The 14,145-nt window shown below is 46.4% G+C and overlaps 1 protein-coding gene across 1 annotated transcript in view; it reads left to right on the forward strand.

The window, feature by feature from the left end:
- The first annotated feature begins 10,902 nt into the window (after positions 1-10,902).
- The window catches only part of PSMG1 (proteasome assembly chaperone 1), a 41,833-nt gene continuing 38,590 nt past the window's right edge, over positions 10,903-14,145 (forward strand). The window contains exon 1 of the mRNA XM_089677899.1: positions 10,903-11,101. Within this exon, the coding sequence (XP_089534025.1) occupies positions 10,977-11,101 (125 nt within the window). The 5' untranslated portion in view covers positions 10,903-10,976. The remainder of the gene's footprint in view (positions 11,102-14,145) is intronic.

Below are 14,145 nucleotides of genomic sequence, written 5' to 3' on the forward strand. Positions count from 1 at the left end.
TACCTAGGCATGCAGACTGCTTCTACAAACATTTGTGAAAGAATGGGTCGCTCTCAGGAGCTCAGTGACTCCAAGCGTGGTCCCGTGATAGGTTGCCACCTGTGCAATAAGTCCATCCATGAAATCTCCTGGCTACTAAATATTCTACGGTCAACTGTTAGGGGTATTATAACAAAGTGGAAGCAACTGGGAACAACAGCAACTCAGCCGCCAAGTGGTAGGCCACGTAAAATGACAGAGCGGGGTCAGTATCTGCTGAAGCGCACAGTGCGCAGAAGTCGCCAACTGTCTGCAGAGTCAATAGCTAAAGACCTCCAAACTTGGTGTGGCCTTCAGATTAGCACAACAACAGTGCGTAGAGAGCTTCATGGAATGGGTTTCCATGGCCGAGCAGCTGCATCTAAGCCTTACATCACCAAGTGCAATGCAAAGTGTTGGATGCAGTGGTGTAAAGCACGTTGCCACTAGACTCTAGAGCAGTGGAGACGTGCTCTGTGGAGTGACCAATCACGCTTCTCTGTTTGGCAGTCCAATGGACATGTCTGGGTTCTGCGGTTGCTGGGAGAATGGTACTTGCCTGACTGCATTGTGCCAAGTGTAAAGTTTGGTGGAGGGGGGATTATGGTGTGGGGTTGTTGTTCAGGGGTTGGGCTTGCCCCCCTAGTTCCAGTAAAGGGAACTCTTAAGGCATCAGCATACCAAGACATTTTGGACAATTTCATGCTCCCAACATTATGGGAGCAGTTTGGGGATGGTCCCTTCCTGTTCCAACATGACTGCGCACCAGTGCACAAAGCAAGGTCCATAGAGACATGGATGAGCGAGTTTTGGGTGGAGGAACTTGACTGGCCTGCACAGAGTCCTGACCTCAACCAGATAGAACACCTTTGGGATGAATTAGAGAGGAGACTGCGAGCCAGGCCTTCTCCTACATCAGTGCCTGACCTCACAAATGTGCTTCTGGATGAATGGTCATAGACACACTCCTAAACCTTGTGGCTGGCCTTCCCAGAAGAGCTGAAGCTGCTATAGCTGCAAAGGGTGGGCCAACTCAATATTGAACCCTACGGACTAAGACTGGAATGTCATTAAAGTTCCTGTGAGTGAAAAGGCAGGTGTCCCAATACTTTTGGCAATATAGTGTACCTCTGCGAGCTTTATCTCTTCAAGAGAAGGAAAATCAGCAACATGGTTTATGGGTGTAGTGGTGGAACCAGCTCCTGTAGCACCCAAGGCAAATATGCTAATGTATGTCACCATCCCTGCTGCTATTTACATCCAAACTCCTTGAGCGCTTGGTCTATAATCGCCTGAGTTCCCACTTCACTGATAACAACCTCCTTGATCCCCTACAGTCTGGCTTCCACCCCCTACACTCCACCGAATCTGCTCTACTCAAACTCACAAATGACCTGCTAACCGCCAAAGCTAATGGCCACTATTCAGTGCTCCTACTTCTCGACCTCTCTGCGGCTTTCGACACGGTTGACCACCCCCTCCTCAAAAAACTACACTCTCTTGGCCTCAGAGACTCCGCCCTCTCCTGGCTCTCTTCCCATCTATCATAGCGCTCCTTCAGTGTTACCTATAACGATACCACCTCCTCTTCACTCCCTCTCTCTGTAGGGGTCCCCCAAGGCTCTGTCCTCGGGCCCCTTCTCTTTTCCATCTACACCTCCTCCCTTGGCCAATTGATACACTCTCACGGCTTCAACTACCATCTCTATGCCAATGACACGCAAATCTATCTCTCTACCCCTCACCTCACCCCTTCAGTCTTCACCCGTATCACAAGCCTACTGAGCGACATATCAGATTGGATGTCACTCCACTTCCTCAAACTAAATCTCTCCAAAGCTGAGCTCCTAGTTTTCCCCCCAGCCCGTGCCCCCCCCCCCCCCCGACTTCTCCATCAAGACCAACAACTCCACCATCAGTCCCTCCCCTCACGCCAGAGTACTAGGTGTCATCCTAGACTCCAATCTGTCCTTCCAGCCCCAGGTCCAATCGCTGACAAACTCATGTAGACTTCACCTCTGCAACATCTCCAAAATACGTCCGTTCCAGCCCCGGAAACCACTAAGCAACTCATTCACTCCCTTATTATTTCACAACTTGACTACTGTAACTCCCTCCTTATCGGCTTACCTCACCACAGGCTATCCCCACTTCAGTCCATCTTGAATGCTGCGGCCAGACTCATCCACCTCACAAACCGCTCCGTATCCACCACACCCCTCTGCCAATCCCTCCACTGGCTTCCAATTGCCCAACGGATAAAACTCAAAATGCTAACATACAAAGCTGTTCATAATACTGCCCCAAACTACATCACCGATCTGGTATCCAAATACCACCCAAAACGTACTCTCCGCTCCTCACAAGACCTCCTACTCTCTAGTTCCCTGGTCTCCTCCTCCCATGCCCGCCTCCAGGACTTCTACAGGGCTTCCCCCATCCTCTGGAACTCCCTACCCCAATCCAGACTATCACCTACTCTCCTCACCTTTAGGCGCACCCTGAAAACCTATCTCTTCAGGGAAGCCTACCCCGCCCTCAGCTAATTACTGAACTCCTCCACTCTTTCTACCACTTCATCCCCCACAGTTGTTTCCTCCTGTACCACTATCCCCTCCCTCATAGATTGTAAGCTCCAAGGAGCAGGGCCCTTGACTCCCTCGTGTATTGAATCGTATTGTTACTGTACTGTCTCGTGTATTGTCTCCCATTATAATGTAAAGCGCTGAGCAAACTATTGGCGCTATATAAATCCTGTATAATAATAATCCCCAATAAGCTGTACATTACTGCAGCAGCATAGGTTGCAGGTCTTTCCCTTTTTGCACCCCCTCCTGCTGAAGTGCTCAAGGTGGCTGCCTCTTTTCCCTACCCCTTTGCCTGGCCCTGAAATTGGAATTATAGTCTTGATGCAAAAAAAATCACTGGGAGTTAAAATAGAAGAGCAGATTCAAAGACAAGTTCTCCCTAACACTACTCCTTTTCCTCCTCTGCTCAATCATTAACCATACTTTAAAACACCCCCTTCTGCCCCACCTGTAATGATTGTGCACATTAGGCATGTGAAAGCTGTATGCAACATTCATTTTGTTCATTTCTCAGCCATTTTGTCATGAGAAGAGGCATTGCTCCCTTCCCTTTTCCTTCAGTTCATGGAATACACAAACTGTTAACTGATGCCAAGACCTTGTTATCAGTCCATTGGACAGACACATACAGACCTTTCCCATTAACCAATCCACATTTCAATCTGGAAACCATAAAAAAAACGTTACCCCTGCAAGCTTGAGCAATCCAGAGAACTAACAGATACCCTGTTGCAAATAGCTCAGCCAATATACATTCCTGATTAACTGGTTATTAGCAAAGACTCTAAACCAGGGGTCCTCAAACTTTTTAAACGGGGCCAGTTCACTGTCCCTCAGACCGTTGGAGGGCTGGACTATAGTTTTAAAAAAAAACTATGAACAAATGTGGACACAATACAGGAGATGACCAGAGACTGCGGACATAGTACAGAAGATGACCAGAGACTGCGGACATAGTACAGGAGATGACCAGAGACTGCGGACACAGTACAGGAGATGACCAGAGACTGCGGACACAGTACAGGAGATGACCAGAGACTGCAGACACAGTACAGGAGATGACCAGAGACTGCGGACATAGTACAGGAGATGACCAGAGACTGCGGACATAGTACAGGAGATGACCAGAGACTGCGGACACAGTACAGGGGATGACCAGAGACTGCGGACACAGTACAGCAGATGACCAGAGACTGCGGACACAGTACGGGAGAAGACCAGAGACTGTGGACACAGTACGGGAGAAGACCAGAGACTGCGGACACAGTACGGGAGATGACCAGAGACTGCGGACACAGTACGGGAGATGACCAGAGACTGCGGACATAGTACAGATGACCAGAGACTGCGGACACAGTACGGGAGATGACCAGAGACTGCGGACATAGTACAGATGACCAGAGACTGCGGACACAGTACGGGAGAAGACCAGAGACTGCGGACACAGTACAGGAGATGACCAGAGACTGCGGACACAGTACGGGAGATGACCAGAGACTGCGGATATAGTACAGGAGATGACCAGAGACTGCGGACATACAACGGTGGCGGGAATACTGGGCCGGCTGCTCCATAAGACACACAGACATTTCCTCCCAAGTGTGCCTTATGGAGCAAAATATACGGTAAATGCAGGACACCTTGTTTGGTCCGATCTGTGTACAATGTAAAGAGAGAGAGAGGGGGGTGGAGAGATAAGGAGGGGAGAGTAGGAGGGGGAGAGAGAGGAGTGGGGGAGAGAAGGGGGAGGGGGAGAGAGAGAGAGAAGAAGGGGGGGGAGAGAAGAAGGGGGGGAGAGAGAGAGCGGAAGGGGGGAGAGAGAGAGGAGGGGGGAAAGAGAGAGGGAGGAGATCGATCATCTATTGCACTTATCTAGGGTCTGTGGCCGTGATACCCGACATGCAGCGATGGAGTCTCCTCTCTTGCTCCCCCTCTTAATGGTCAGCTCTAGGCTCCGCCCTCCGGCCGTGACGGTTCCATGCACTGAGCAGAATAGATGGCCGGCTGGCTACAGAGAGGCCAGGTGAGTGGTGCGGGTTCATAAGTCGAGCCCACCTTCCCCTGTTCTAGAATTGCTGATCCCGCCCTCCTGTCTCCCGACCGCGGCAGATACGCCCCTGCCTGGCAGGCCGGATAAATGTCTTCGGCGGGCCACAGTTTGAGGACCCCTGCTCTAAACCTTCATTATATGTCATAACTCCTGAAATTATAACTCAGTTAATTTGTAGCGTTTCAATCCCAAACATCCCTATAATAGACAATATAGGGAATCAATGGAACCTCTTATCCTCCTAGGTATAGTAGACATCTGAGACCTGTCATATTTATATTCATTCCAAAGCTAATTTCATGTTGGACAATAATACGCACATTAGCAGGCTGTACTCTTTAGGTATTCATAGATATTAATACTTATAGCAAACTGTATCTGGGACTTGGTCATAAAAGTAGTGACATCCCAGCAACCACCCTCTAGACTGGATGATTGGTCAGATGGTCTCGGTTAACACCCCACCTTGATGTGAAGAAAAGTGGAATGCAAACACATTTTGGGGGCTCTTGTGTATCATCAAGCAAATGAAGATCTCGCAAGTTATGAGACCAAATCTAACACCTTGCTCATGGACTGAAATCTGCTGAAACAGGACTTGCAAGTATTCTTCATGTTTCACCCATGTATCTTTCTGTTGCTTGTTGTCTGTTACTTTGTAATATTTTTGTTGTTTTTTTTTATATTATTAAACTATATTTTGAAAACTGTCTCTAATGCAAACTAAAAGAATCCCTGTATCTAGGAAGAGTGCTTGCGACTGTAGAATAAATTCTGAATATACATGTCTGTGGTGATAGTAGTGATTATAATTGTTCTTGCTAATATTATGGATGGGTGATAGGCCGATCCTATCTGGTGGCAGTTTGGTGTTTAAAGAGATAATTGCTTAGTTAACTAAAACCAGTAACAAATACTCTCTGTTGGCACCTAAATGTTGGTCCCGCAAGCTGGAAAATCTTTGTACAGTGTAAAGCTAAGAGTGGCATTGTTGCATACATGACAGCACAGTATGAAGTTGGTAAAAAGGGCAGTGGTCCGAAACCGTGTTCATTACACCACCCACCATCCAACTGACAGTACGAGAGCTTCTAGTAGACCAATCACTCTTGTAATTTTCCATCCCAATATTTATTATTTCTCCCCTTATAAACCACTTTGGCACACTTTGCATTCTGCTTAGGTTTCTCCCCTCACTTTATTGTACCTATTTTATGTTTCATTCTATACATTTATCTTGTACTTGTTTACATTTTTATTGTATGTTTATTTCTTCTTTCTCGCTTATTTTGTCTATTTAACCACTTCCCCTGCAAAGGATTTCCCCCCTTACTGACCAGGCCATTTTTTTTGTGTTATTGCTCTGCGTTATTTTAACTGACAATTGCGCGGTCATGCAACACTGTACATAATGGAAATGTATGTCCTTTTTATCCCACAAATAGAGCTTTCTTTTGGTGGTATTTGATCACCTCTGCGGCTTTTATTTTTTGCGCTATAAACACAAAAATACTGACAATTTTGAGAAAAAAACTATATTTTTTACTTTTTTTTTGCTATTAAACATGTCCAGTAAAAAAATTTAAAACATCAAATTTTTTCATAAATTTAGGCTGTGTGTCTTTGCTACAAAAAAATCCCAATACATGTAAATGAATTGGTTTACATGAAACTTATAGCGTCTACAAATGGCGGTATAGATACTGGGATTTTTTAATGTTTTTTTTTACTAGTAATAGTGGCGATCAGTGACTTATAGCGGGACCGTGGCGGACATTCTGACACTGGTGGGAACTGACTTGGTGTCACTGACATCCCTAGTGACACCAATACAGTGATTAGAGCTAATAAAAAGCACTCACACTGTACTAATAGCACTGGGCAGGAAGGGGTTAACATCTGGGGCGATCAAAGGGTTAACTGTGTGCTGTGTGTGTGATTTATACTCTGCTATGCAGAGCCATACAAAGCAGTGTGCAGGAGCTGACAGGGGAGAGATCTGTGTTGTTTATACACAGGTCTCTTCCCCATCGGTGATACTGGGTGATTGCCGAGGGCCGGCGGGGAATCATTGGTTGGGACCTGGTGATTGACAGCTGAGACCACGTACGGCGGTGCTCGTAGGGTGTGGGCGTGCCCCATACCCGGTAAGGCAAAATCACGTATATACAGTAAGGTTCGTATATATTTGGACACAGGCACAATTTTAGATTTTTCAGGTATTTACAAAAACATATTCCAGCTATAGTTACATAATGGATATGGGCTGAAAGTGCACTCTCAGGTTTCATTTGAGGGTATGTACATCCAAATTAGAGGAAGGGTTTAGGAATTACAGCTCTTAAGAGTAGCCATCCCCCCTTTTTCAAGGGACCAAAAGTAATTGGACAATTGAATCAAAAGCTGTTTCATGGCCAGGTGTGGGCTACTCCTTCATTATTTCTTCATCAATTAAGCAGGTAAAAGTGCTGGAGTTGATGCAAAGTGTGGTATTTGCATTTGGAATCTATTGCTGTGAACCTACATCATGGTTTCAAAGGAGCTGTCCATGCAAGTGAAACAGGCCATTGTAAGGCTTCAAAAACAAAACAAATCCATCAGAGAGATCGCAGCAACATTAGGAGTGGCCTAATCAACAGTTTGGTACATTTTGAGGAAAGAACGCACTGGTGAGCTCAACAACATAAAAAGGCATGGACGTCCATGGAAGACAACAGTGGTGGATGATCCTCTCTATGGTAAAGGAAAACCCATTCACAACATCCAGACAGGTGAAGGACACTCTCCAGGAGGTGGGCGTATCATTGTCAAAGTCTACAATCAAGAGAAGACTTCACAAGAGCAAATATAGAGGGTTCACCACAAGGTGCAAACCATTCAAAAGACTGAAGAATAGAAAAGCCAGATTAGACTTTGCCAAAAAACATCTAAAAAAGCCAGACCAGTTCTGGAAAAGCATTCTTTGGACGGATGAAACTAAGAATAATCTGTAACAGAATGATGGGAAGAAAAAAGTGTGGAGAAGGCTTGGGACAGCTCATGATCCAAAGCACACAACATCATCTGTAAAACATGGTGGAGGCAGTGTGATGGCATGGGCATGCATGGCTTCCAGTAGCACTGGGTCATTGGTGTTTATTGATGATGTGACAGAAGACAGAAGCAGCCGGATGAATTCTGCAGTGTTTACAGATATACTGTCAGACCAGATTCAGCTAAATGCAGCAAAGTTGATTGGACGGCGCTTCACAGTACAGATGGACAATGATCCAAAATACACTGCAAAAGCAACCCAGGAATTTTTGAAGGAAAAGAAGTGGAATATTCTGCAAAAAGGCAGAAACACTCGCAAACAAAGAACAACTGAAGACAGCTGCAGTTAGAGCCTAGCAAAGCATCAGAAAGGAGGAAACCCAGTCTGTGGTAATGTCCATGGGTTCCAGACTTCAGGCAGTCATTGCCAGTAAAGGATTCTCAACAAAATATTCGCTTGAGGTGATTGTGCGACATACCCCGAAAGCTTGTCCTCAAAATTGTATGTTAGTGCAAATAAAAAAAGTATCACGGACAGTACTCAATTGTTTCTGTAACAAAATATTCAAAATTAACATTTTAATTATGATTACATTCAATTGTGCAATTACTTTTGGTCCCTTGAAAAAGGGGGGATGGCTACTCTTAAGAGCTGTAATTCCTAAACCCTTCCTCCAATTTGGATGTACATAACCTCAAATGAAACCTGAGAGTGTGCACTTTCAGCCCATATCCATTATATGACTATAGCTTGAATATGGTTTGGTAAATACCTGAAAAAAATAAAAATGTGCCAGTGTCCAAATATACTGTATATGGACCTAACTGTATGTGATTTTGCGCAGCTCTGCCAGCCTGTAGCAGTATTTCTGCTATAATGCGGAACGGAAGCACTTAAGAACCTGGCATTTATTAGATCACTTCCAGGTTTAGCTCTCATGTTCCCCAACTGCTGTAGCCAGGGATGAAGCTAATGGAGCATGATCTGTGCTCTATTAGCTTAATTGGAGAGCAAAAAGCTTGTGACAACAAATAGGAACAATAAGAAAGTTTAAGAAGGTAAAAAAAAATAAAATAAAAAAAGGTTACACCCAAGCACCTGAACCCCTCCCCCCTCCAAAACAAAGTTGAAGCCATCCCTTATATGCACACACATGAATGTAAACAGACCTAATCAGGGCTGTCTATGTGCAAAAACGTTGCTTGTGATACACGTTACATATTTGCCATGCACACCAGAGCGAGAGCAATAATTCTAGGCCCATTATTCACTCTAAGCTGGTGACCTGCAGGGGTTTTAAAGTGTTGCCTGTGGAAAATTTAGAGTACTGAAGTGTGTCTCTGTTGCATGTCATTTTAAGCCTCAATATTTTGGGTATCTATTTAAAAAATAGATAAATATATTACCAAAAAATTGGTAATATATTGCATTTGTGTGCCCCAAATTATACCACATGTTACTGAAATTTTACACTTTTACAATTTGACACAATATTCCGCTAATGTTGTCTGGCTATAAAATATGGAACCAGCACCAGTTTATACTCCCAGGTAATTGTTTTCAGAAAATATGTAATGTTTTGTTGGTCTTAAATAATATGTTACTCCAATATTTCATATTCCTGATATGTGTCTGTTGTGTCATGTACTTGTATGAAAAGTGTCCTGTTCGCTTTGTATTGCTTCCCTTGTGTGAAATTCCTGTTGATCCTGCCACTCCCTCTCAGCCTGTCTGTCCTCCAATAGTCAGGATTGTGCTGACACCCCCCTGCACAGCCATTCACTGGAAAGACCAATGTGTTGCTGTCCTTCCTCTCCCAGACCCTTATGTAGCTGAGAACAGAGGGAATGTGATCACTTATAAAAAGAAAAAAAAGGGGTTTATATATAAAAATATATATATATATATATACACATAACCCTCAAAATGCGAGTGGGCAAGTGGAAATAACGTGGGGACAAGCAGTGCCTGGACTAGGGATGGGTGGGACAGTCGACAGTGGAGGCAGTTACAAGGACTGATCACCTGTATGGCTCTCAATGAAGCAGCTGAAAGCCACAGGATGGAGAGCAGAAGAATTGGCCTCCAGCTGTTTAATTGAAAGCCATACAGGACATCAGTCCTTGTAACTGCCCCCACCTCTGAATTGATCATCCCGGATCCTATAGTTTCTTTCCAGCCCTACTTATGTTCAGCAGTGCAAGACAAATAAATTCTTTAAAAATCATACAATGTGATTTCCTGATTTTTTTTTTTAAATTCTGTCTCTCAGAGTGGGAATGCACCTACAATGTGAATTTCAGACCCCTCCATGATTTCTAAGTGGGAGAACTTGCAAAATCGCAGGGTGTTCAAATACCTCTGTTCCTCACTATATATATATACATAAATGTCTTTTATTTCCATTTTAAACTAAATGGATTGTTTTACAAGGTAAGGGGTCACAGATACTTTAACCCCTCGATGCTGAGCATACGCAAATATGCGGCCTCTCGGTGTCTGGGCCTTGATGCCAAGCGGCTGCATATTTGTGTGCCATTAGAAAATACATATGTGCTGAGAGCGCGCGCCCCCAGCACATGTGTCCTTGACTCACAGAAAGGTCCCGATCTCCCCTTGCGATCTGGACCTTTTCTGATCATGTGACTGCTGTGATAGCGAATCACGGCAGTCACATGACCCTAAAACCCCTCCCGGCTTCTGAAACTCTTAAAAGGCCGGGAGGCGCCGACACGAAGGGGTTAAGTAAGCTTCAGACCTAAAATGACTTTTTAAAAGTGTGCAAAAAAACTCAAAAATAGCTCTCGCAGCCAAGGATTCATCCACACTGCCTGCATCCTAAATGCTCCGTTGTAGCGTGCAGGCAGCTCACAGTTTAGTTCCTGCAGTGAGCTGCGGCACTGGGCTGGTGTGATTTTCACTGTATCATGCTATTTACTTTTTTTTTTTTAAGCAGGTTTGACAGTGCCAGTGTGATTGAGGCCCTCATTCCCCCGGAATATGTTCTGTTTTACAGTATGAGAATAGGTAATAAAAGAACCCTTTCTATCCCTCCATTGCTATCATTATATTCTATAGGAATGTGATTCGTCTCCATCTAGCGGCCGTTTCTGGTAACTGACAGCACAATCAGTTGGAAGGTATGATGTCTCCCTCTAGTGGCCGTTCATGGAGTGGCGTTGCTTCTCTTCCCCCTCCCCCTGTCCTCCTGGTCCCTCCTCTCTGGTGAGGCCTGCTGTCTGTGTCATGCTGATCAGGAAGCTGAGTGTGTGTGCAAGCTGGAGCAATGGCCACGTTCTTCGGGGAGGTTTTGTCTGTGTTCAGCCGGGCAGTGGATGATGAGGATGAAGAGCAGGAAGAGGACGAGGATGAGGAGGACAGAGAGATCAGGAGAGAGCTGGAAAAGAAAAGGTTCATCTTTATCACACTTATCTTCTATTAGTGGGCGAAAGTTACATTGTTGTCTACTTAAGGACTGACTGTAACAGTTACATGTGATTTCCTATACTGGTGGGGTGCGGGGCTTATAATACAGAGAAGGACCACTGCTGACTTCATATATCTCCACTTTATTGGGCCAGAATATTCTGCCGGACACATTCTATGGGCCTGGTGCTCAACACACAGTCTGGGGGCCGTATGTGGCCCCTTGGCACCTGCATAGTTTTTTTTTTGTATTGTGGGGCTTACCCAGGCTGGTGAAGGACAAAACTCCTCTGACTGGCTTGTGGATCTTTTCATTCATAGTGTCTTCCTTTTTCTGTGCTATCGCTTTCATTTTTTTACAAATATATATATATAATGGGTTTTAGGCTGCGGAGACATTACCTGGGGTATGAGGCTATGATAAGTGGTCTACAGGGACTAAAAATGTGAACGCATTGATTTATAAAGGGGATCTAAGGAGCACTGATCTCTAGCAGTCTCATGCAATGTGTTTCCAGTTTTCAACTATCTTATGAAGTCTCCAACAACTCCTGTAGTGTGTCTGCAGTCTCTGACCATCTCTTGTATCATGTCTGTAGTCTCTGACCATTCCCTGTATCAAGTCTGTAGTCTCTGGCCGTCTCCTGCATCGGCTCTGCAGTCTCTGACCATCTCCTGCATCGGGTCGGCAGTCTCTGACCGTCTCCTGCATCGGGTCTGCAGTCTCTGACCGTCTCCTGCATCGGGTCTGCAGTCTCTGACCGTCTCCTGCATCGGGTCTGCAGTCTCTGACCGTCTCCTGCATCGGGTCTGCAGTCTCTGACCGTCTCCTGCATCGGGTCTGCAGTCTCTGACCGTCTCCTGCATCGGGTCTGCAGTCTCTGACCGTCTCCTGCATCGGGTCTGCAGTCTCTGACCGTCTCCTGCATCGGGTCTGCAGTCTCTGACCGTCTCCTGCATCGGGTCTGCAGTCTCTGACCGTTTCCTGCATCGGGTCTGCAGTCTCTGACCGTCTCCTGCATCGGGTCTGCAGTCTCTGACCGTCTCCTGCATCGGGTCTGCAGTCTCTGACCGTCTCCTGCATCGGGTCTGTAGTCTCTGACCTTCACCTGCTGACCATCTCCTGTATCAAGTCTGCAGTATCTGACCGTCTCCTCTATCCAGTCTGCAGTCTCTGACCGTCTCTTCTATCGAGTCTGCAGTCTCTGACCGTCTCCTCTATCGAGTGTGCAGTCTCTGACCGTCTCCTCTATCGAGTGTGCAGTCTCTGACCGTCTCCTCTATCGAGTGTGCAGTCTCTGACCGTCTCCTCTATCGAGTGTGCAGTCTCTGACCGTCTCCTCTATCGAGTGTGCAGTCTCTGACCGTCTCCTCTATCGAGTGTGCAGTCTCTGACCGTCTCCTCTATCGAGTGTGCAGTCTCTGACCGTCTCCTCTATCGAGTGTGCAGTCTCTGACCGTCTCCTCTATCGAGTGTGCAGTCTCTGACCGTCTCCTGCATCAGGTCTGCAGTCTCTGACCTTCACCTGCTGACCATCTCCTCTATCGAGTCTGCAGTCTCTGACCGTCTCCTCTATCGAGTCTGCAGTCTCTGACCGTCTCCTCTATCGAGTCTGCAGTCTCTGACCGTCTCCTCTATCGAGTCTGCAGTCTCTGACCGTCTCCTCTATCGAGTCTGCAGTCTCTGACCGTCTCCTGCATTAGGTCTGCAGTCTCTGACCGTCTCCTGCATTAGGTCTGCAGTCTCTGACCGTCTCCTGCATTAGGTCTGCAGTCTCTGACCGTCTCCTGCATTAGGTCTGCAGTCTCTGACCGTCTCCTGCATTAGGTCTGCAGTCTCTGACCGTCTCCTGCATTAGGTCTGCAGTCTCTGACCGTCTCCTGCATTAGGTCTGCAGTCTCTGACCGTCTCCTGCATTAGGTCTGCAGTTTCTGACCGTCTCCTGCATTAGGTCTGCAGTCTCTGACCGTCTCCTGCATTAGGTCTGCAGTCTCTGACCGTCTCCTGCATTAGGTCTGCAGTCTCTGACCGTCTCTTGCATTAGGGTCTGCAGTCTCTGATCATCTCCTGTATCAAGTATGCAGTCTCTGACCGTCTCCTCTATCGAGTCTGCAGTCAATAGGGGAGACTGTCTGACCATTTCCTGTATCGTATCTGTACTCTCTGACCGTCTCCTGCACCAGGTCTGCAGTCTCTGCAATTCCAATGTCAGCCAATGCAAATGAAGGGATGGATGCTGCTCAACCGACCCCAGGAGTCAAATGTTGTGTAATGGCCTCAGCTGCCATTCTGGCCACACCCTCTGATGCATTTCACCCCACCCACCAGGGGTTTGGTCACAGAGGTCTGTGACCAAGCCCTTGTGGGTGGGGAGAATTGCATCAGTGGGCGTGACCAAAACAAAGGCTGAGACCATTCTACAGCATTGGACTCCTGGGGTTGATTGAGCAGCGCCCATCCCTTCACTGGCATTGGCGCACTCTGCAATGGTATTGCAATCAAATCCTGTGCTGGGGTCGGGGCCAAGCTGTTCTGTGTCTATGGATGCACACAGCTCGGCTCGGTAGTGAGCTTGCATGTGTACCACCATAGGAAGCAGCTTGCTAAGGGGGCACACAAAGAAGAGAAGGAGCCAAGAGCGCCGGTTGGGGTCCTCAGAGGAGGAGCTTCAGGACCACTTTGAGCAATGCCATTGCACAGAGCAGGTAAGTATAACATGTTTTTATTTTAATAAAAAATATATAATCTACAACCGCTTTAAAGTCATTTTTGATATGTTAAAATCTACAGCTTTCATTAGAATAATATCTGATGGCCCTGCCATGAAATTCCAGATTCAGACACTTACTGTAAAGGGGTGACAACCTTTTACCTGTCTCTCAGTTCTCCTGTGTTGTCACCCTGTTCATGCTGTACCAAAGGAGAATGCGAGCAGCTGGGGAAACATGCACCCTCCTGAGCAGAGTGTGTGTGTGACCTCGGCAGAGAGACCACTGCTTCAACATAGATAGCAAGAGTCCTCTGCAGC

The sequence above is a fragment of the Staurois parvus genome, unplaced genomic scaffold, assembly GCF_062004578.1.
Source record: "Staurois parvus isolate SC_StPar_1 unplaced genomic scaffold, SC_StPar_1.0 ptg000195l, whole genome shotgun sequence".
NCBI classification, from domain to species: Eukaryota; Metazoa; Chordata; class Amphibia; order Anura; family Ranidae; genus Staurois; species Staurois parvus.